Below are 21,821 nucleotides of genomic sequence, written 5' to 3'. Positions count from 1 at the left end.
CCCCCAAAGTTCACGCTCCGAAAGAGCCACAACCCTGGTATCCTATTGTACCATTAACACAAAGGACCAAGTTGCTTATTTCTAACCTAAAATGTTTCAAGATACATATTTTAGTGTGCTGATTAAGTTTACAATGAGTAATACACCGTCTGGACGTCATCTTGAATGAGATTCAAAACGGAGTAGTTCTGTAATTAAAATCAGCTGCGTTTGGAGGTGAGCTATGGGAATCACACAGGTGAACGAAATCAAGATTCATTTATATTCATGAAAGTTGATGTCACCACGCAGCACGTTTTCGTTTACAGGAAGTAATTAAGATTGGCTTTTTAGGGACTTTTTAAAAATACACTTTTTTTTGTTTGTTTTTTGGGGGGGCATCTATTGTTAGGTATGCCCATATGATGACCACGGATATGCTCTAAAAAAGGGAAAAACATATTTTTCATTTCACTACATCTTTAAGACACTTTCGCCCTGGTGTCTGGGCACTCCATCTTTTTATTTATGTCATAAATGAATGCCCTACTTTACACTTTGTCGTATGACATTGTCTCACAAAAGTAACGAAAATAGCCAATCAACAAGTTCACGATGCGTCAAAAACATAAAAAGTTGAAATGTGGAGATACACGGTTTCTGCCCGACAGACAACGATATACGTGACTCATCTCATCATACACATTCAACACGGTTCACCCCTAGTCCGACCCTACACTCATTATGATTCAGTTTTACTTTTATACTTAACCATTTACTTTTTCATACACCCCACTATCATATGCTTTGTAAAATCTCCTCTGCTGTATATTATATATTTTTTCTGTGAGAGCACAAGTCTAACCTTGTATCTGGCTAATAAACACATTCAGATTCTGAGAAGGGTCAGTGCTGCTACGGTATGTGGGTTTGTTTTGGTGTGTGTGTGCGACTGTGCGCGTGCGTGTGCGTGTGCGTGTGAGAGAGAGAGAGAGAGAGAGAGAGAGAGAGAGTAAATCAAAGAGAGGAGGTTGTGTAGAGGACACAGGCCAGCAGAGGTTTCAAAGAGATGATAATTCTTCTCAGTGCCAGCTCCTACCAAGGATGCACAATGAAATCCTGTTTATGTCCTTCTGAGACGGTAAAGAATGGAACCAAATGGACCGTGAGGGTCCATTTGGTTCCATTCTTTACAGTCTCAGAGGTACAACATGAACACTGAGGATTTGTATTGTGTTCACACTGGCAGCTATACCGACGCTACAAAATGACCAAGCGTCGTCAGATACACTGTCACCGAGTTAAGGCCTTTGCAGACAGCGTGCGACTAGTCGATCAGTTTTTACCACATGCGAAAAGACGCACAAATCGAACTGGGTTCGTTGAAGAAGAAAAAACGCATCGCCGCAGCCACTTGCCGCACGGCAAATCACTCACCAGCGTGTGTCTCTTCATGTGCTCTCTCCTGGTGAACTTCTTGCCACAGATCTCACAGGGGTAGGGCCGCTCACCGGTGTGCGAGCGCATGTGTCTCTTCAGGATGCACTGGTGCATGGCGGAGAAACTGCAGTACGGGCACTTGAACTTTTTCCGGATGACCGTGAAGTCGTTCACTGTTTGGGAGATAGAGAGAGAGAGAGAGAGAGTGAGACAAAGACAGATTAGCGTGTTGAACGAACGGGGGCTTTTCTTCTCAAGTGTGCCAAGACTTTACTTTTCTCCACTTATTGCATTTAATTAACACCAAGGTCTAGAAATGTACTTCTAAACTCCCCCATGGCCACCACCCCCTAATGCCAGTCAAAGATACAGTTGCCCTAGCAACAACGGCTCTTCTTCCACACACCAAGGCAACCGAGTCAAAGGAACGCGAACACACACAACACTCACTCTGGAGAGGCAGTCTCTGCTCATAGATAGCAGACAGACAGACAGACAGACAGACAGACAGACAGACAGACAGACAGACTGAAGCCAATTCATACTTCGACACACGACAAAAATGACGTGAAATGTGAAAAAAATATGAATTTGAAAAGAAAACAATTTTGAATGAAAAAAAAGTGTCGACACATTTTCCTGCGATGAAATATGAATTGGCCTGTGAGGAGGGGGTTGGTGGGATATAATCACAAACACACATATTGAAGCTTGGGTAAACAAAACGCTAATGCTAATAGCATGTCCCAATCTTACACTCAGGGTTTGCTATAAGCCAATTATCTCAAGGTCTAGACTTAACTGGGAGTTAAGCTAGGTGAAGGGCGCTCCAGTAAACAGATTGTGCGCGCGCGCGTGTGTGTGTTTGTGCGTGTGTGTGTGTGTGTGTGTGTGTGTGTGTGTGTGTGTGTGTGCGTGCGTGCGTACGTTGCTTGAGTATGTGTACACAGGAATAGGTGTAAGGCCTAGTTCAGACCTAAAAAAAACAAAAACATTTTTGTAGTATGACCGTGTCACGCGCCGAAAACAGCCAAGCTCACGACGAGTCACATCTGCTACGTGTGATGTCGGCAGTTTTCGGCAAGTGTGACACCGAAAACAGGCGATATCACCCGCAATATTACGGCATCAATAGCATTGAGCATTGGAACGTTTGCAGAGAGACATCGCTGTAGACTCAATTAGCCCTTACGTTTAGCCATTGGCTAGAAGCTTTTTAAAGAAGCAGTAATGAAGCTACAAAAGGATCATGATTTCACAAGCACAACACACAACTTGTACACATCAACAGCACTAGAAAGGAGGGGTCAGATTCACAGTTAGGGGGTTGTAAGCAGCTTGGTGACATGATATAATTACCTCTCGGTCAGCAATTAGACTTCTGCTCTGATTCTAAAGCTAGACGCATCCAACAAAGGAGATAAAATATACATGAACTGCACAAAAGGTTAATTTAATCATATTTTCTTCCGTAAACGTTCAGTTAGATAGAGAGCGAGAGAAACTATTTGAGTAGGTGTGTGTGGAATAATGTATGCATTACAGTACAATAAAAAACAGATTTCAGATTTGTGTTCACATTCTCCATCACAATTTAATGATAGTATATAAATTACACAGGTAAATTTGTCATGTTTATAAAAGTACACATCTTTGTCCCAATAGAAGTTACAAAGAAAGAAAAAAATACAAGACTCTAGAATAATTTCCATTTGCTATTTACAAAACCAAACAACAAACAAACAATCAAAGAAAACCAATAATGAAAACAGCCACTGAGTGAAGCTACACAGCTCTTTAGGTTTATAGTTCCTGGTTTCATTGTCATAACGCTGCTTTAGTCCGGAGTGTTTTTTACCTGAGTCAAGGGATCCTATATAGCAGAACAGGGCTTGACATTACGGAGTTCCCTTTTGCACAGACTAGCATTGGGGGGGGGGTCTGTGTTCCCTAAAAACAGACACAGTTCTGCTTTCACAAAACCGACAGCGGGGGAGATTCGTTTTTGCTTGCCACACTTGTGCCAAAAATGGCAAGAATGAAATGAACATTATTATGGAAGATAAGCATCAAGTCCATAGGCGGATTTAATGGGGGGGCAGGGGGGGCTGGCGGCCGGGGGTGGTTTTTTTTTTTTTCAATATTCTTTTTTTCTATGCATTCCAGGAGTTTGGGGGGCTGGCTCCCCCAAAAGAATTAAATAACCCTAACAACCCTAACAACCCTAACCCTAAAACCGCAATAAAGTAACAAAAAAAGTAACTTTATCCACGGTAAACCCGAAAAAAAATCGCGCGCGCGCGCGCGGGAGGGACCCATGCACGCGCGCTGCACGCGCGTGCATGTGTCCCGTGCATGTGCCCCCCCCAGGACTAATGTGAAACTCCGCCTATGGCATCAACATAATGTAAAGTGATCGAGGGGCTTCTCTTCTCTTTGAGTAGTATTCACAGTATGGACAACAACCCTATAGATACCCCCTCCACACACACACACACACACACACACACACACACACACACACACACACACACACACACACACACTGTGACTAGGTACAGTAGGTACAGATTTGTGTATAATAAACTTTGTGTATAAAAAAAAAATCCAACAAAAATGTGCTTCAAGATTGATTGATCAATCAATGAATAGAATAATCACTAAGAAAATAATCAATAGTTGCAGCCCTCCTCAGTGTGCCAGTGACATCATCGCTGAGGTCACTTTCAGTTTCAGAGTGCATCTGGCCCTTTGCTCCTCGCTCCACCCTCTTTCCCCTTTTAGTGAAGGGGTCAGGGGTCAAGAAGGGGCTGGAGCCGTGAAGAGCCAATTACTGTCCGGCTTCAGCCGTGATGATTAGCGACAGCAGATCTCACAGATCTGGGACAGCCAGCGAGGGAGGGAGGGTTGGACCGGACCAACCCAACCCAACCCCCCTCCATCCAGCCACCATTCTGCCTCTGATGTCTCAACTGGCTTTGTCTTGTTCCACAGGGCGGGTGGGGGGAATCTGCTTTTGATATCCCCCCATCTGTTCATTCATTTTTACGGCCTGTGGGGACAGGTTTTATCCCTTCTGGACTGAATTCTATGTAGACTGATATGTCTGATATGTTTGATATTTATGTTTGATAATATCACAAATTAACAATTTAGTTGAAAATGTATGTTAACCACATTAAGTCTGCCATCCCTATATTGGGCAAATTTGTCAAACATGTAATTAAACCATAGGAAAAAAATGGCAGTTCTACAAGCTCGCAGTTCTACGCATTATGAGCTTGTAGATCGGCCATTGTCGTAGTATAGGGCTTATAAGTGGTTAAGACAATGTCCCCCCTTTTCTTTACTGAATGGAACCCTAACCCCACCCATCTCAAAGCCTGTCTGTGCGGGGGGAAGGCAACCATGGCCCACTGGTAACAGAAGAGCCTAATGTACCTGTCCTTCCTGTTTACAAACTGGTCTTTTCTTCTTTCTTTTGTTTGGCCCCTAGCTCTTATCCAAGAGCCTAGACTGAGGGGACAGCGGAAAGTGTGATTGAAAGAAAAGACAAAACGTCAAACTACAGTCAAGAAGATCTAAAAAAACATTGTGTTTTCTGTAAAACGGTACTACTACAGTAGGTTTGGTTTAAAGTGGGCTGCCACCCAATGTCCAATTTGTTTGTTTTATAGGCTCTATTCACAGCAGCCATATTATCACTTCCTTCACAGGTGTCACCAATGATACTAATGAAGGCTCTGTTCCATTTAGTGTAGCACAGCGGTTTCCACGACCCCCATAACTCTGAGAGTGTACAAATGGAACCAAATGGACCCGTAAGGGTCCATTTGGTTCCATTTGTACACTCTCAGAGTTACACACCTGTAAGGGGCCATTTGGAAGCCCATGAGGGTCCCTGGACCCCAACTGTAGACCCACTGGTGTAACAGAGTGTTTCCAGTGAGCCAACATGCAACACTATCAGCACCCTGACTCGGTTTGACCAGAATGGAACAGAGCCTTCATTAGTATCATTGGTAACACCTGTGAATGTCTTCATAATATGGCTGCTGTGAATAGAGCCTATTGGTGCCCTGACTGACTGACAGACTAAGGATGCAATGCCACGGAGATGCAGCAGGTGGTGCTGTGGCTTGTTTTCTGCGAGCCACAGTGACTGTACCAGAATTGAGTCACTACCCAGTAGTACTGTGTCTTCAAGTGTCTTGTGTGCTCTTTACTGTGAGGCTTGGACACACACAAGATACAGATGTCTGTGTGCTCTTTACTGTGAGGCTTGGACACACATAGAGATACAGATCTATGAGTCTAAAAAAGGAGAGGAGAGATTAGGCTGAGTACTGACTGGCGACATAGAGAGAGAGAGAGACAGAGTGGTCGAGGCTGGGGGGAGGGAGGGGGCTGACCCCCACTCCAAAATGTTATGTAAACACAGAGTCGGTTGAGTTCACCTGTTCACCATGCAGTGGTGGAAAAAGTACTCCAATTGTTTACTTAAGTTAAAGGTATCAATTCTGCCATAAAGAAATACTCTGTTACAAGTAAAATTCCGGAATTCTAAATTTACTCGAGTAAAAGTACAAAAGCATTTGCATCAAAATATACTTAAAAGTACCAAAAATAAAAGTAGTCATTATGCAGAATGTCCCATTTAAAATGTTCAAATGTATGAAAATCTTTTGAAAATAGCAGATCTACAAGCTCACAATGCGTCGTATCGCGATGCATTGTGAGCTTGTAGATCGGCTATTTTAAAATGGCCGAAATGTGGTTAATGTATGTTTTGTAATAATAATCTAAATCTACAAAGTAATTAGTAACTAAAGTTCAAATAATTGTAGTGGAGTAAAGGTATGATATTTGCCTCTGAGAGGTAGTGGAGTAGAAGTTAAAGGATTGTAAATTGTAAATACTCAAGTATGGTACCAATACCTCAAAAGTGTACTTAAGTACAGTACTTAAGTAAATGTACTTATTTACTTTCCACCACTGTCACCATGTACACAGGAAAAATCCCCATCGTTCATTTAACTCAGAGAGTTTACAAATGTAACCAAACGGACCCGTATTTGTAAACTCTTAACAAAAATGGATAAATTGAATTGATTTCACACAGTTTGATTACACCAAACTGAGTGCCTTAATATGCATTCCTGTAACAGTGCTCACAAATTAAAACTAAACAAAACAGATAAACATACATACAGCAGAATCAAGATTCAGTCCATACTGTTTGCTTTTGAATAGATCGGTTTGCATAGTAATCGTACCAAGTTGGAAGCATAAATACGCTGTCTAAAAAATAAAGTCATCTGTATATAAAAAACATGAATTTAAAGTCGTCATTTGAAAAAAAACATAACACTAATCGTTACACAAATTGCACCAGTCGAAAAAAAGGAAAAAAAGGAAAGAAACACAAACAGCTCCTAGCTATTCACAATCATGCCAATGAATATTCGATTCAATTTGTTTTAGAGAGAGGATTATAATCCCTCTCTTTAGTGCAATAAGACAGAAGAGAAAATTAATTGGCATGAATCTAGAATGCGTTCATGTTGCATTTTGCTATAATGCTCAGTAGACGGCCAACCGTTATATGACGGCCTGCAGCCCTTTAGCCCTTTACGACCGGGAACGCATCTGTGTCATTTTTACATTTCTTTGGTGCCGCGCTACAAGCTTGTAGATCTGCTATTTTTTTAAAATCGTGCAAATATTTGACTATATATATTTTGAAAGCGCACATTTGTAACTCAAATCTTTGCTTCTGGGGATCCTGAACCATGAACTAACACGAAACAGTTTGAGAACCACAGATTATAGCAAGTATTTTCAAAACACTGTTAGGATTTAGAAGACATTCATAGAATCCCCCAGAGGCAAAGATTTGAGTTCAAATGTCTGCTTTAAAAAAAAAATATATATATATATATATATTCTTCACAAACTTTCCAATTTTTTCAAAGAATTGCAGATGTACAAGCTCATATATCTGCTATATATCTGCTGTATATATATCTGTATATTTTTTTAATAGCCAAAGAAATAAAAAAAATGACACCCAGATGCGTTCCCGGACTTAACGGCTTAAACAACAAGTCTCAATCTTCCACACTTGTACCGACGCCAGCACCGCTGCTGCCGCCGTCACCCTCGGCTTTGATCCTCCTCCGGAAGCCCCACAGTGCGTCCGAGAGAGAACCCCCCCCCTCCTCCTCCTCCTCCTCCGTGCCACGCGGACCCCCCCCTCCCGCCGACGCCGCCGACGGCACGGCGGACCCTCCTCCTCCCCCCCCCAACAACACCCCCCCCACCCCCGCCGCCTGGCAGCAGCACACCTTGACGTGCGTGGCCAGGTTCTTCTGGGTGCTGAAGGCCTTGGCGCACGCCGGGCAGCTGTGCCCGCGCTCCCTGGAGTGCACCGAGGACAGGTGGCGGTGGAGGTCCGTGCGGTCCCGGAAGAGCTTCAGGCAGTACGCGCACTGCATCAGCTTCCTCTTGAGGTGGATGGTCTTCTCGTGACGGTCGGCGTTGGACTTGAGCGTGAAGCTGGCGGGGCAGTGGGAGCACAGGTAGCGCGCCGGGGCCAAGGAGGTGCTGCTGAGCTGCTGAGGAGGTGGAGGAGGAGGAGGGTGGGCGTAGGGGCCCGTGCTCGGCGCGCTCGGCCAGTCCAGGGACATGGCCATCAGGGACAGGGCGTGGCGGTACTCGTGCTCCCTGAGATGCTCCAGGCTGCTGAACAGCCGCTTGCACAGGGAGCAGGAGAAGTCGTGCGTACCGCCGCTAGGCCAGGCGCCGGCCATCGGGTCGCTAGGCCGCTCTGACGGTACCACCCTACCCACCAGCCCTCTACCGGTCCCTCCTCCTCCTCCTCCTCCTCCTCCTGGCTCTGCCAGGCCTCCAGCGTGCCTTCCCTCGGCCATCTGATCCGTCTCGGCGGGAGAGACGCCACCTTCCAAGGCTGGAGTGTGAAAGCATGAGAGAGAGAGAGAGAGAGATATGATCATGATGGTGATGGTGAGTTGAAACAAACATTGACTTTAACCCTTATATCGTAAGAGTGGATATAAAAATGTGATATTTGAAGTGTTAAAACCCATTAAGACCTGAAGCAGCGTCTAAAAAAAAAAGCTAAATCCTAACAATTTTTCGGAAAAACGTATAAAAAAAGAATTTTCGCGATTTAAAAAAAAATAGCAGATCTACAAGCTCGTAGCGCGGCACTCGGTGCCGCGCTATGAGCTTGTAGATCTGCTATTTTTGAATAGCAAAAGACATCTAAAGTGACACAGTATGCGTTCCAGGTATCAATGGGTTTTAAAAAAGGCTTTGTTCATACCCATACTGTATGCTTGGATCTTCAGTTTGTCTCGTATGTCCTCCTATAAAAGGACAAGATAAAGCCAGGGTTATGTCACGTGTACTCGTTTAGTTCCTACGGTCTGTAAATGGATGGTATATTGTCTGGTACATGCAGGTGGAAGGCGGCGGGTACAAGACGAGCTGTGTGTGACCACATCCCTTTTTTTTGTCACTCGCGACCACGAGACAAAAGAAAGTGAAACGGAAAAGTTAAAACAGCGACAAGAAGAAAAGAAGATTGGAAAGAAATGCAAGTCAGACAAACAAAAGTGAACACAGGTAACAGACAGAGTAGCGTGTGATTCTGAACGCTGGCGCGCTGACCTTAAAACAATGGACGATCTACAAGTTCACAAAGCGTCGCAATGCGACACGTTGAGAGCTTGTGGATCGGCTACTTTTTCATATTTTCTTCTTTATAGGGTTGAAGTGGTTAAATTAAGTTCAGTTTATGTATATTTTATATTTACTTTGCTTGTTCACTGTATAATTCAAGGTTCATTTCCTATATTGAAGTTTAATAGTTAAAGTCTGTGTGCAAATCTTTGAATATATATGATTTTAAAGCGTTTTTGTAACCAAAATCTTTGCGTCTGGGGGTCCCTGGAACAACATATTTTGAGATGGGGGTCCGTGGCCAAATACATATAATTTTGAGCGTCCTTGACATGAAAAAACACTGACGTACCACTGATGTAGCAACATTTAGAAGGATTTAGAAGACATTTTGTAGAATCGGCCTCAGGTCTTAATGGGTTAACAATATTATCCCCCCAATTCACCTGTGCTGTAAACAACAGGTAGCCTGATAGGGGGGTGGGGGGTGGGGGTTAATGTATTCTGGTCGCCATGGTGAGAGGGATGCACTTATGTTTGTTGTTTTTCCCCTCTATGTGCACGCATACGCACACGCACACACACACACACACACACAACCCACTACATTTCCCCTTGGGTGTGCGTGTGTGCGCGCGTGTGTGTGTGTGTGTGTGTGTGTGTGTGTGTGTGTGTGTGTGTGTGTGTGTGCGTGTGTGTCTATTAGCAAGAGCCCCCTCCCCCTCTGTTTCTGTCATCCCTTCGTGCCTGCCATTCTTCCATTGGTAGTGCAACAGTTAAACAAACTAACAGATTTAATAGATTATAAAAGCTAATCGATTTTGATAAAATAATCGATCTCGGGGGAAAATAATTGAATGAAATAATTACCAAATCTTTCAAAAATACAGAAATTAGCCTAGATGGGCTAATTGAACAGTTTTTAACATCATTGTACGACAAAGTACCAAATAGGGCTAACGATTTGGTCAATTACACCAAAAAATCTATAAAGTATTTGCATCAGTTCATTGATATATTATATATTAAAAAAACAAGCTTCTCAGTAATTTGACATAATCGAAAAAGTCATCGATAGAGTCGATATCGAGTGATATTAAGAAAATAATAAACGACAGTTTCAGGCACCTCTATGTGTGTGCGTGTGCGTGTGCATGTGTGTGTGTCTATCAGCAAGAGCCCCCTTCCCCCTTTTTTTGTCATCCCTTTCACGTTCTTCCACCTACCATTCCTTCAACCCCCCCTCCCCCCCGCTTCTCCCACTCCTCCCCCTTCTCTCCCTCCATCACCCACCCACCCACCCAGTCAGCCAGTCAGCCAGGCAGCCTCCACTAAGAACAGAACACCATGCGCTGGGCAAACAGATGGCTTGTCCTCAGAGATAGGAGGCTTGTGTTGGGAGGCAGGTCCACTAGAAATCAAATGCTGTTCCTCCTAAACACTGTGTGCGCGAACGCACACGCACACACACACACACACACACACACACACACACACACACAGACACAGACACACACACGCACGCACGCACGCACGCACGCACGCACGCACGCACGCACGCGCGCGCGCACAGACACACACTTACTCGCATGCATAATTGGGCAAATATGTATACACACACACGCACACGCAGACAGACACATACAGTGCATGTGTACAGGCACAAGCACACACATGCATTCACGCACGCACGTTTGTATGCACGCACGTACACACACACACACACACACACACACACACACACACACACACACACACACACACACAGTGCACGTGCACAGGCACCGAGAACACCTCGCACGTACGCACACAGTGCATGGAGCAAACAATTTCCTGGGCGAACCTCTCATTGTCTAGGAGTATTGATCGCATCCAGTCTAACCTCACTTCCACCGCGGCTATACTATCTCTGCCTCCTGTGTGTGTGTGTGTGTGTGTGTGTGTGTGTGCACCACGATGCTACTGTTGTGACCAGGAATGTCTCTGTACGTTTGCTAATAACATAACCTTCTGTAAAACCACCACATTAATGATACTACTATTGGGATCAGGAATGTATTCTGTGTGCGCTGTGACATCACTACTAATGATACTACTAATAGTGATCAGGAATGTATGTCTGCTGTAAACCACCACTAATGGTGAGGAATGACTCCTCCACTAAAAGGTGAAACCACTAGTCCTCATCTAGATTAACCACATTAACCCTGTCCGTCCTCCCCTATTTTGGGCAAATTGTTAACCCATTAAGACCTGAAAAAAATATAAAAAATAAATGTCCACGATTTTTCAAAAATAGCAGATCTACAAGCTCGTAACGCGGCACTCGGTACGAGCTTGTATATCTGCTATTTTTATAGCCAAAGAAATCTAAAGTGACACAGATGCGTTCCAGGTCTCAATGGGTTAAATTCTGAAAAGTATCAATAATTAGCCTAAGGCCTGTATGGTTAATTTGTACACGCTGCAGGGCGGTGTTGCACGGCAAAAAGAATCTTGTAGATCGGCTATCTTCGTCTTGGAACGGCGTCAGGCTTAAAGGGATAGTTCACCCCCAAAATGACTTTTTTCTATCGATTAGTCACCCCATGGAGACTTGAATTCATGGATATTTTTTTGTTTTTGTCGCATTCCTAAGCCAATAATTTGATGACCGGCAGCGGTTCCGGTAGGAGACACAAGGAGTCTCCTTTGTGTCTCCTACCGGAACCACTGCCTACCGGTCCGCTGGTCATTAAATGATTGGCTTAGGAATGCGACAAAAACAAAAAAAATATACATGAATTCAAGTCTCCATGGGGTGAACTATCCCTTTAAGGCTCAGTGTGAGCTTGTAGATCGGCCATTTTCGTCTGACAACGGAGTCAGGCTTAATTGGTTTAAAAAGACACGCTAAACATACAGTACATACATGGAAAAAGAGACAAGCAATTAATGAGGCTGAAAACAAAGACAGAGAAAGAAAATGTAAACAAAGCATTTACGGTGAAGAAAGACAGAAAAGATTTAGAAAACATTAGAAAGCATTCTGCACAAACACCACAGCATTAAAGAAAGAAAAGATAAAAGATAAAAGCACAACAGAGAATGTGAGAGAGATACAGAGGAAAGGTTGCGAGATGCTGTGAGTGTCTTGAATACTGTGTGTATACAGTGGGTTATAAATACCCCCCCCCTCCCAAACCCCCCACCCACCCACCCGCTTTTCAGCACCCCTCAAGTCGGTGAAGGAACGGGGGGTGAAGCTAGCCCTCTGGACACTGGTCTGGTCTCCTTCTCTTTTACTGTCTGAGGGGGTATAAGAGCCATAACTATAGAAGGAGCACCATTTCTTTCCACTGAATATAAATACAATGACACTTTGGGTTTTTTTTCTCCCTTTGCAATTCTGACTTTCTATCTCACAATTCTGACATAAAATGTCACAATTACCGGAAAGAGAAAGAAAAAAAAAACCCTCACCTCACACAAACAAATTTATTTTTGTTTCAGTGGTGGGAATGGGATGGCAGGCCAGAACCCTGGAGGACAGCCATAACCCGTTTAAGACCGGGATAGTATCTGTGTCAATTTAGATTTCTATTCAAAAATAGCAGATCTACAAGCTCATAGCGCGGCACCGAGTGCCGCGCTATGAGCTTGTAGATCTGCTATTTTTGAAAAATCGTGAAAATGTGTGCAAATCTTTGAATATATATATATTTTTAAAGCAAACATTTGTAAAACATTTAGTTCCAGGGACCTCCCAGAAGCAAATATTTGAGTTAAAAATGTTCAATATTTTTCAAAAAATAGCAGATCTACAAGCTTGTAGCGCTGCACTCAGTGCCGCACTATGAGCTTGTAGATCTGTTATTTTTGAATAGCCCAAAGTATCAAATTATGGTTATAGCAACAAAAAAAAATCTAAAATGACACAGATGCGTTCCCGGTCTTAATGGGCTAAAGAACCATAAGCCTAGATATCTGTGAGTGTGTGTGCATGCAAGTGTGTGTGTGCGTGCGCGTACATGCATGTGTGTGTGTGTGTGTGTGTGTGTGCGCGTGAGCTTACCTCGGGCAAGGCGGAGGGCTCATCGTCCACTTCCATGTCCGGCGGCCCCTCCTCCGAGTTGGACAGAGGGGGGCGGGGGGGACCCCCTCCAGCCCGCAAACCCGGGGCCTCCAGGGGCCAGGGCTCGTCGGAGGAGGAGGAGAAGGGGTGGTGCAGGAGGTGCAGGGGAGTGGGCGGGCAGTATGCTGATGATGATGATGATGATGATGGGAGAAGTGGAGGTAGAAGAGAAGGAGGAAGAGGAGGAGGAGGAGGAGAGGAGTGGCCACAGCAGCGCTCCCCCCGTTTGCTATGAACAGTGGCCCCTGACGTGGCCCCTGGCCGGAGCGTGCTGCGGTAGTTGCTGCTGGAGCGGAGCCCTGAGGAGCAGAGGAAACGGAGTCTCACCCACCCACTCACGTACAACTGCAGCTCTCTCTCTCTTGCCTTTGCCTTAGCAGCTGGCCACCAGCAGCACCACGGGAAAGAGAGTGGGCAGAGGGGGCACACAGAGGCTGCCAGGGCTACAACGCTACCCAAACTGCTACGGAGGAGAGGGGGAGGAAACGAATAAAAAACTCTGAAGTTTCACTTTCCTACCAAGCCGAGGGGAAAGGGTTAGGGCTCTCTCTTCTCTCTCTCTCTCCGATCTCTCTCTCTTTTCTTTTTTTTTTACCGCTCTCTTCCTTCTCCTTCCACCCACGTGCATTGCACGGAGGATTGGGCTTTTTTTTTTCTTCTTCTTATGAGAACGGTGTGTGTGTGTGCGCGCGTGTGTGTGTGTGTGCGTGTGTGTGTGTGTTGCGCACGCGGAGGAGAAAGAGAGAAAAAGTATAAAAATGCATAGAAGTAACTGTAAGGCTTGAGGACCTTCTTTAAGAGTTTGGGTGGGAGATTTTTGTTTGTTTTTTTGGAGAGGAGCCATCTTGCAGCTGAAAAATGAAAACTTTTTCTCTCTCTCTCTCTCTACGTACGGAGGAGTTAAAGGACAGCTGCGTTTCCGACAGGCGATGAGATGTTGTTTAACCCGCCAAAGTGTGTCTCGCGTACCGTACACACACAATATACTGTAGAAGCAGATGTATGGTAGACAAAAGAACATGTTTTTTTTTGTGGAGCGTTGAGCTCTCCACAAGGTGCAACAGTCAGTCACACACACAGACTTGTCAGTGTAAACATTATGCATACAGGTGACAGAGGGGTACCAAACCTTGTACTATGTCCCCAAAAAAACGGTACTTTTCAGGAAGAAATGGAAAGAAGAACCTGTGGTTTCCAATGCATCCAAATGTAGTTATTGTTTTAGTCACAAGCTCTTGCTAATACTTTTCATGGGTTGAATAATTATGAAACCCAACACTGTCATACAACAAGGATGTACATGGATATACGTATGGAGATATCAGCGACAAAATACAGGTGCTTTTGTATGGTCTGTGAGTTGCATGGTAATTAAGGTAGTGTGTGTGTGTGTGTGTGTGTGTGTGTGTGTGTGTGTGTGTGTGTGTGTGTGTGTATGAGTGTGTGCGTGGGCAGTGTTTTAGGGAATGTGTGCAGCACAGAGTTATGCGGTGGGTTAGCCATTCATCGCCCCACTCCACTCGACGGACAGAATCACACACACAGCGAGCACCGTGAGCCTCTGCTTGCTGCCCGTGGACGCTTTCCCGGAATGTTGGACCGTTGTACACCGCGCCCTGCACTCCCCACTCCCACTTAGAGAGCACGCACATTAGCATGCGTGTGCGTGTGAGCGCGCGCACACGCCCACCTACGCTTTTACACGCGCGCGCACACACACACACACACACACACACACACACACACACACACACACAAAGGCTGGACTCCCCACCCCTTGTTAGAAGGGCATTGGAAGGAGAGAGAGGGAGATAAACAGAGAGAGAGAGCGGGGGGGGGGGGGGGGGGGGGGGATACAAGGCCTAGGTTACAGGTGAGTTGTCAGTATGCAGTTTATTAAAGTTGCTGTAAGTCAAGTGCTCCCAAACTTTTCAGTACCGCGACCCCCCCAAATATTCATTTTTGAACTGGGGACCCCCCCAAAACCCTGACAAGGACTTGGAATTGTAGGCATTACATCTAGTTTGACTCAATTCTTGTGAAAAATAGCCGAACAACAAGCTCACAAAGCGTTGTGAGCGTTGTGCACATTAAGCTAATCACCTGGGGACCCCCACAAAATAATTTGGGGACCACCCAGTTTGGGAACCACTGCTGTAAGTGATATAAGTTTTTTGTTAACAAACTTAAAGGTCTATATTCTGATAGAGGTTTTGTTCAGTAACACGGGTCTCCCCAGCTCCTTAGTAAATACATTTGCAGCTGCATTTAACACATTTCATCCAATCAGGAGAGAGAACCCCACAGAGATCGTTCACCAGCTTGCGCCCCAGAACCAATTTATTAGTTTCATCACTTCCAATTTCACTTATTTATCCTGCGTTATCCTATATGAGTTCTCTATCCTGATTGGATGAAATTGTGATCCCGACCTGAAAATGTGTTTTCTGTTCACTAGAGACACTTTACAGTAACAATTTCGATGAGAATAATACAGCTACTGTACTTATAGTATCACTTAAATAAAATAAAACCAAAACACAGTCAAAGCACCTTTAACATAGGAGAAAAGCCTAGCTGTGTAGATCAGTCTTTAAGATGTATGAAAACATTTTAGATTGATATCCTGTCAAGAGATGAACTCCACTTAATGGACTACCACTTGCTCCCGGGGTCAGGAACAGTCTGGGTACTATTAGGTTTATACTGTCGCTTTAGAGCAGACAATTAACGTGGCTAACAGGCTGCTAATGTCTCATTTATACTCCATCGCACGAGGGTTTCGCCTTCCCGACGAGAACTGAATTTCTGTGCTTGTTGTGCAAGTGATGCCGTCGCGCGAACAACGTATAAATTGAGCTTTAGAACATAACGTAATTTACTAATGTAATATCAGGCTTTAAGTCTTTCAAGGAAAGGCCAGATCCGATACAATACTATCCCTCCTACTCTGGCACCGAGACCCTTACAGGTGTGTAAGGGTTGTTAAAGGCGGGGAGCGGTTGACACGGGGGTTCTTGCTCGGATCAGCGGGGATCGCGACGCGATCATTGTTGTTTTGTCCTCCTGCGCCTAGCATGGGGAAAAAAAGCTGACCGCAATCCAGCTCTTGCCGCCGCGGGCGTGTGCACAAACGAGCAGAGCGCGAGAATTTCACGGGGCCGCGCCCGCTCGCCTCACCGCCCTTCAGCTTCTCCACGCGTCCCAAATAATCGCCCGCCTCTCATTGAAAATTAATTACATCTGAAAACAACCCTTACTCTGTGTACTAATGGAACCCGTAAGGGTTATGGGGGGGTCCTCGAAATTAAAAAGTTTGAGAACCACTGTGCTATACACTAAATGGAACAGAGCCTTCATTAGTATCATTTGTAACACCTGTGAAGGAAGTAAGGAAGGATAATATTGTAAAGAAAGCCATATTATGGCTGCTGTGCATAGAGCATAGAGCCTATTCACCCACTTCTTTACACCTCCAGTTAAACTGTGATGTGACAATGAAGTTGATTCCTGATCCTCATCTCCCACCATAAGCATTTTGACGGGCTGTTCTCCGGCTGACACGGCGTCAAAGTGTGTCTACACTTTAGATGAGTGTTTTTTCCGACTCTTAAATAAAACACTCCCTGGAAGTCTTTATGTGTGGCCGTAACACTTCTTGACAGCAGTGTTTATAGAAAGAAATGTCTCACATGAGTTGGTACGAGCAGTGAAAGCTGACCCCTTAATAGTGCTTGGAGTTCTTTTTTTTCTCTCCCCGCTCCCCCGATGTGAAGATTGACAGCAGTACTGGTACAAATAATTTAGAAGTCTTTAACGGCTTAAGCCCTATTTTATACGCTGTCGTACAGCGGTGTCGCATGGCAAAAAACAGACGATCTACAAGCTTGAAGATAAAATCGCTAAATGGAAGCCCCCCCTGTAGTAACTCTGAGGACCCCCTAGGGGTCCCGGACCCCCACGTTGAAGCCCCCTGCTGCTCTACACATTTAGAAGGTGATCTCTCTACGAGACGTGTCCTTTTCAACGTGGACATTGTCACGAGGAAGCGTACGGTGGGACGAGGCCGGCCAGGACAAGCGCTGTAGGCTTTAAGCAGTGACGAGCCATCAGAGAGAGAGAGAGAGAGAGGTAAGAGTTCGATAATAATGTCTGTATGATCCCTGCAGTTAATTGGATGTTCCTCATAGCCGGTGTAAGCGACGACGGAGCGCGTTGGACACTCAGGTGTACAGGGACCGTCCGGTCCGGGGGAAAATCCACGTTCTTCTGGTATTGATTGGCCGAGGCACCGAAGGAAGGGAGGCACCGAGGGCCTAGTCCCACAGAATTTTAATTGGATTTCGTTTTATTTATTTTTTTCAACTGTATTTTAGCATTCTCTCAATGCGAGAATAGGAATAGGGTTTTAGAGGGTCTAGATTAAGGGTTTAGATTAACCACTTATAAACCCTACATTGTTGACCCTCAGGGCTCAACACTTGCTCCCCTGCTTTATCCCCCTCTACACCAAGTCTCTTGGCTGAAAATAAAGCGATCTGCAAGCTCACCTGTTATGACATGACCAGAATAGGGACGCTAAGTGGTTAAATAATACAGAGACTTCCTTCTTTTTTCTTTTTTTTTTGGGGATGGGCACTGATTTGGGATGGGCACTGATAACGCGGAGGAGAGAACACGCCCCCAGCGCCCACAGCGTGCCCGGCGGGAATCGAACCCAGGACCTTCTAGCTCTGACCATCTGCGCCACCGTGCCCGCTGACATGGCTTCCTCTTGATGAATTCACACAAAGTTCTACATGATTCTTTTTGAAGAACAAAAAAAGAGGCACTCTAGGCAAACAAACAAACTTTACTTAAAAATGAACCTACGCATTTTGGCACACAGCCTTCATTAGGACGACCTTAGTCACCCTGATGAAGACATGTTTGTAAGCATTGTTTTTTGTTTCTTTTGTAATAAACAGCCTACAACAGAAAATCCACTTCTTGAAGTACGTAATTGAATTGAGAAAGTCAATTTATGTCACACTACCTCCCCACTCCCATGTTCATGCTCTCTATCTTTTGTTCTCTTAACCCCTTAATACCTGGAACGCATCTGTGTCACTTTAGATGTCTTTGGCTATTCAAAAATAGCAGATATACAAGCTCATAGCACGGCACCGAGTGCCGCGCTATGAGCTTGTAGATCTGCTATTTTTGAAAAATCGTGAACATTTATTTTTTAGATTTTTTTCCAAAAACTGTTAGGATTTAGAAAACATTTTGAAGAATGGCCTCAGGTCTTAATGGGTTAAAAACACACACACACACACACACACACGCACACACACACACACACACACACACACACACACACACACACACACACACACACACACACACACACACACACACACACACACACACACACACACACACACACACACACACACACACACACACACAGACACACGCGCGCACAATATAGAAGCTCTATATCAGGGCCCTGCTCTGATGATATTCTCAGGTCTTTTTGGTTGCATTGGGCCATGTGACCTCGGCCTCTACCTTCGCCTTCTCTCTCAACCAGGGATCGATGCTTTCACAGGATTCTAATAAAAAACACTACAGATATGTGATGTTCCACAAACAGCTGAAGACGTGGAGGAGAGAGAGAGAGGAGGAGGAGGAGGAACAGAGAAGAAGGAATTGGGAGGAACCTTTAGGGGGGGGGAGGAAAGCCGGGCCAGAAGAAGACGGGGGAGAACAGAAGACATGAGTATGAGGGATGGGTGTTAAGGAGGGGTGAAGGAGAAGAAATGGTGTGTGTGTTTGGGGGGGGCAGGAGGGGAATAGTAAGGGGAGGAAGGATGTTAAAAGGAGGGGGTGAAGGAGAGATATAGGGAGGAAAGGGAGGAAGGAAGGGAGTAAAGGGAAAGAGAGGGCGGGTGAGGGGTGAGGGGGTGGAAACTGGTGGAACTATAGGGAGGGTGGAGGGTGGAGGAGGAGGAGGAACCACACAGCAAAAATCCTCGGCGTGCGATTTAACTCTGAGAGGGTACGAATGGAACCATACGGAGCCGTAAGTAAATGGGTTTGGTTCCATTTTGTACCCTCTCCGAGTAACAAACCCATAAAGGTCCAACTCTCAGAGTTACAAACCTGCTTTCTTGTTTTTTTCTGCGTTTTTGGCGAGAAGAACAAGCTATATTCAACAGCCAATAACTAAAGAACGGAGGGGTCGCTGTGACACACATTCCCCCCCCCCCCCCCCCCCCGATGGAAGCAGAGACCACTCCTCCATCTTTCGCGACACTCTGTGTGTGTCGATCGTCCCGGAGAGAGAAATATTCTGCAGGCTCTTGAAAATGCTCAAGAGCCTGGCAGTTAATGAGTTAAGCGGGGTCCATTTGGTTCCATTTGTACCCTCTCGGTCTTATACAGACTCCCAACCCATACTATACGGGTCTGTTTGGTTCCATTTGTACCCTCATTTAGAGTTAGACGCCAAAACACTCAGGATTTGACAGTGTGGGTGCTGGGGGGGTGGTGGTGGTGGTGGTGGTGGGGGGGGGTCTGGGGGTTGGTGCAGACACATCCTAGTGTCCGCCCAGTGATCTGAGGTATTACAGCGTTTTGTTTATTTCCATCATCTCATTTTAGAGAGACAGACAGTGTCGGGACAGGCCCGGGGAACACAGGGGGGGAGGCGGGGGGGGGGGGGGGGGGGGGACGTCAGTGGTGGTTTTGGACGTCCTGTGTCGATTCCCAGCTGGCTAAACCCCCCCCATTGTTGTGTTGCGGGGGGAATTTTGAGACTTGGGATTTGGCAAACCAAAAAGTTTTTTTTTTTCCCCCGGGGGGCGGGGGGTGGGGGGGGGGTTCTTCTTTGGGTGACAATTGAAATATACAGTACGCATAAAAGGCTCATAAAACATTTTCTTTTTGGATCCCTGTCAAGAGAGCAAAATAATTAACATTCTCTGAATTCTTGGATTCCGCGTGTCGTTAAAGTCAAGGCCTTGTGTGTGTGTGTGTGTGAGAGAGAGAGAGAGAGAGAGAGAGAGAGAGAGAGAGAGAGAGCGAGAGAGAGAGAGCCTGCGTTTGCTGTGGCAGACTTTTCTCTTTAAACCAACAGAGACGTCTCAATCGCACACACTTAACAGTTGCACAAAAAGAGTGATGGTGCGTGTGTGCGTGTGTGTGTGTGTGCGTGGCGTGCGTGTGTGTTTGTGAGTGAATGAATGGTCCATTCAATCCAGGCCCTGTCTCATCTTTTGTAGGTGAGTGGGGGGGGGGGGGGGCTAAACTCTAAAAGGCATGATGAGAGGGCTTTCCTTTTTTTTGGGGGGGGGGGGGGGGGGTTGCGAGTCCCCGAGACCCTTTCTTCCCCTTTACAAAGACAGCTAGAACTCGGGGACAAAAGATCCAATTACTAGCCAGCGAGCGAACGCAAAGGAAACATACACGGGACATACACGAAACGCAACCAAACACGGGACAAACGTTTCAGCACACGCACGCGCACGCGCACACGCACACGCGCACACACACACACACACACACACACACACACACACACAAAACAAAACAAAATCAAATAATGAATGTTGTAGACGCAGTGTGACAGTTAACCCATTAAGACCGGGAACGCATCTGTGTCATTTTCAGATTTCTTTGGCTATTCAAAAATAGCAGATATACAAGCTCATACACACACACACACACACACACACACACACACACACACACACACACACACACACACACACACACACACACACACACACACACACACACACACACACACACACACACACACACACACACACACACACACACACACACACACACATGAGCTTGTAGATCTGCTATTTTTGAAAAATCGTGAAAAGTTGTGCAAATCTTTGAATATATATCTTTATTTTTAAAAGCGAACATTTTTAACTCAAATCTTTGCTTCTGGGGGGGTCCCTGGAACAACATATTTTGAGATGGGGGTCCACGGCCAAATACATAATTTTGGGGGTCCTTGACATGAAAAGAATTTGAGGACCATTGATATTATAGCAACATAATTTTTTCCTAAAAACTCTATAGGATTTAGAAGACATTTGTAGAATCCCCCAGAAGCAAAGATTTGAGTTAAAAATGTTCCTCGGTGCCGCGCTATGAGCTTGTATATCTGCTATTTTTTGTATAGCCAAAGTATAAAATAACGGTTAAAGTGGTTACACAGATGCGTTCCCGGTTTTAAAGGGTTAAGCACCCCTCGCTGAAAGACAAAAATAAAGCAAGGACACGCAGCCACATTTCTCCTCCTTCACACAAAGACTAACCGAGAGGCACCAGTAAACAAACACCCCGACCAAACGAACGCCTTCGGATATTTTCGCAAACAAGCTTCCAAAATAGGCGGACGAGAGGGCAGCAGCAATTAAATTGAAATGGACGATGTGAAAAAAAAAAGTGTTTCTCAAACAAAATGGCTAGAAGTTTGCCTGTTGACGTGAATTTAAGCTGAGGAGGTGGAGAGGAGGAAGGCCCTGGAAGGCTGTAAAACAGAACAATACGCAACAACCACACATGTAAACAC

At 45.3% G+C, this 21,821-nt stretch overlaps 2 protein-coding genes across 2 annotated transcripts in view; both read right to left on the bottom strand.

Moving 5' to 3' along the window:
- uckl1b (uridine-cytidine kinase 1-like 1b) overlaps positions 1 to 21,821 on the bottom strand; it is a 476,626-nt gene that overhangs the window by 290,074 nt on the left and 164,731 nt on the right. The gene's annotated exons all lie outside the window — the stretch shown is intronic.
- Positions 1 to 21,821, bottom strand: part of zbtb46 (zinc finger and BTB domain containing 46) — a gene marked incomplete at its 3' end in the record, with an annotated part of 50,733 nt that overhangs the window by 855 nt on the left and 28,057 nt on the right. Inside the window, exon 4 of the mRNA XM_084069953.1 lies at positions 1,417 to 1,592. Within this exon, the coding sequence (XP_083926079.1) occupies positions 1,417 to 1,592 (176 nt within the window). The remainder of the gene's footprint in view (positions 1 to 1,416; positions 1,593 to 21,821) is intronic.

This window comes from Gymnoscopelus microlampas (assembly GCF_963454915.1).
Source record: "Gymnoscopelus microlampas genome assembly, chromosome: 10".
In the NCBI taxonomy this organism is placed as follows: Eukaryota; Metazoa; Chordata; class Actinopteri; order Myctophiformes; family Myctophidae; genus Gymnoscopelus; species Gymnoscopelus microlampas.
The sequence above is the reverse complement of the archived record's forward strand: the minus strand, read 5'-3'. Positions and strand labels throughout refer to the sequence as shown.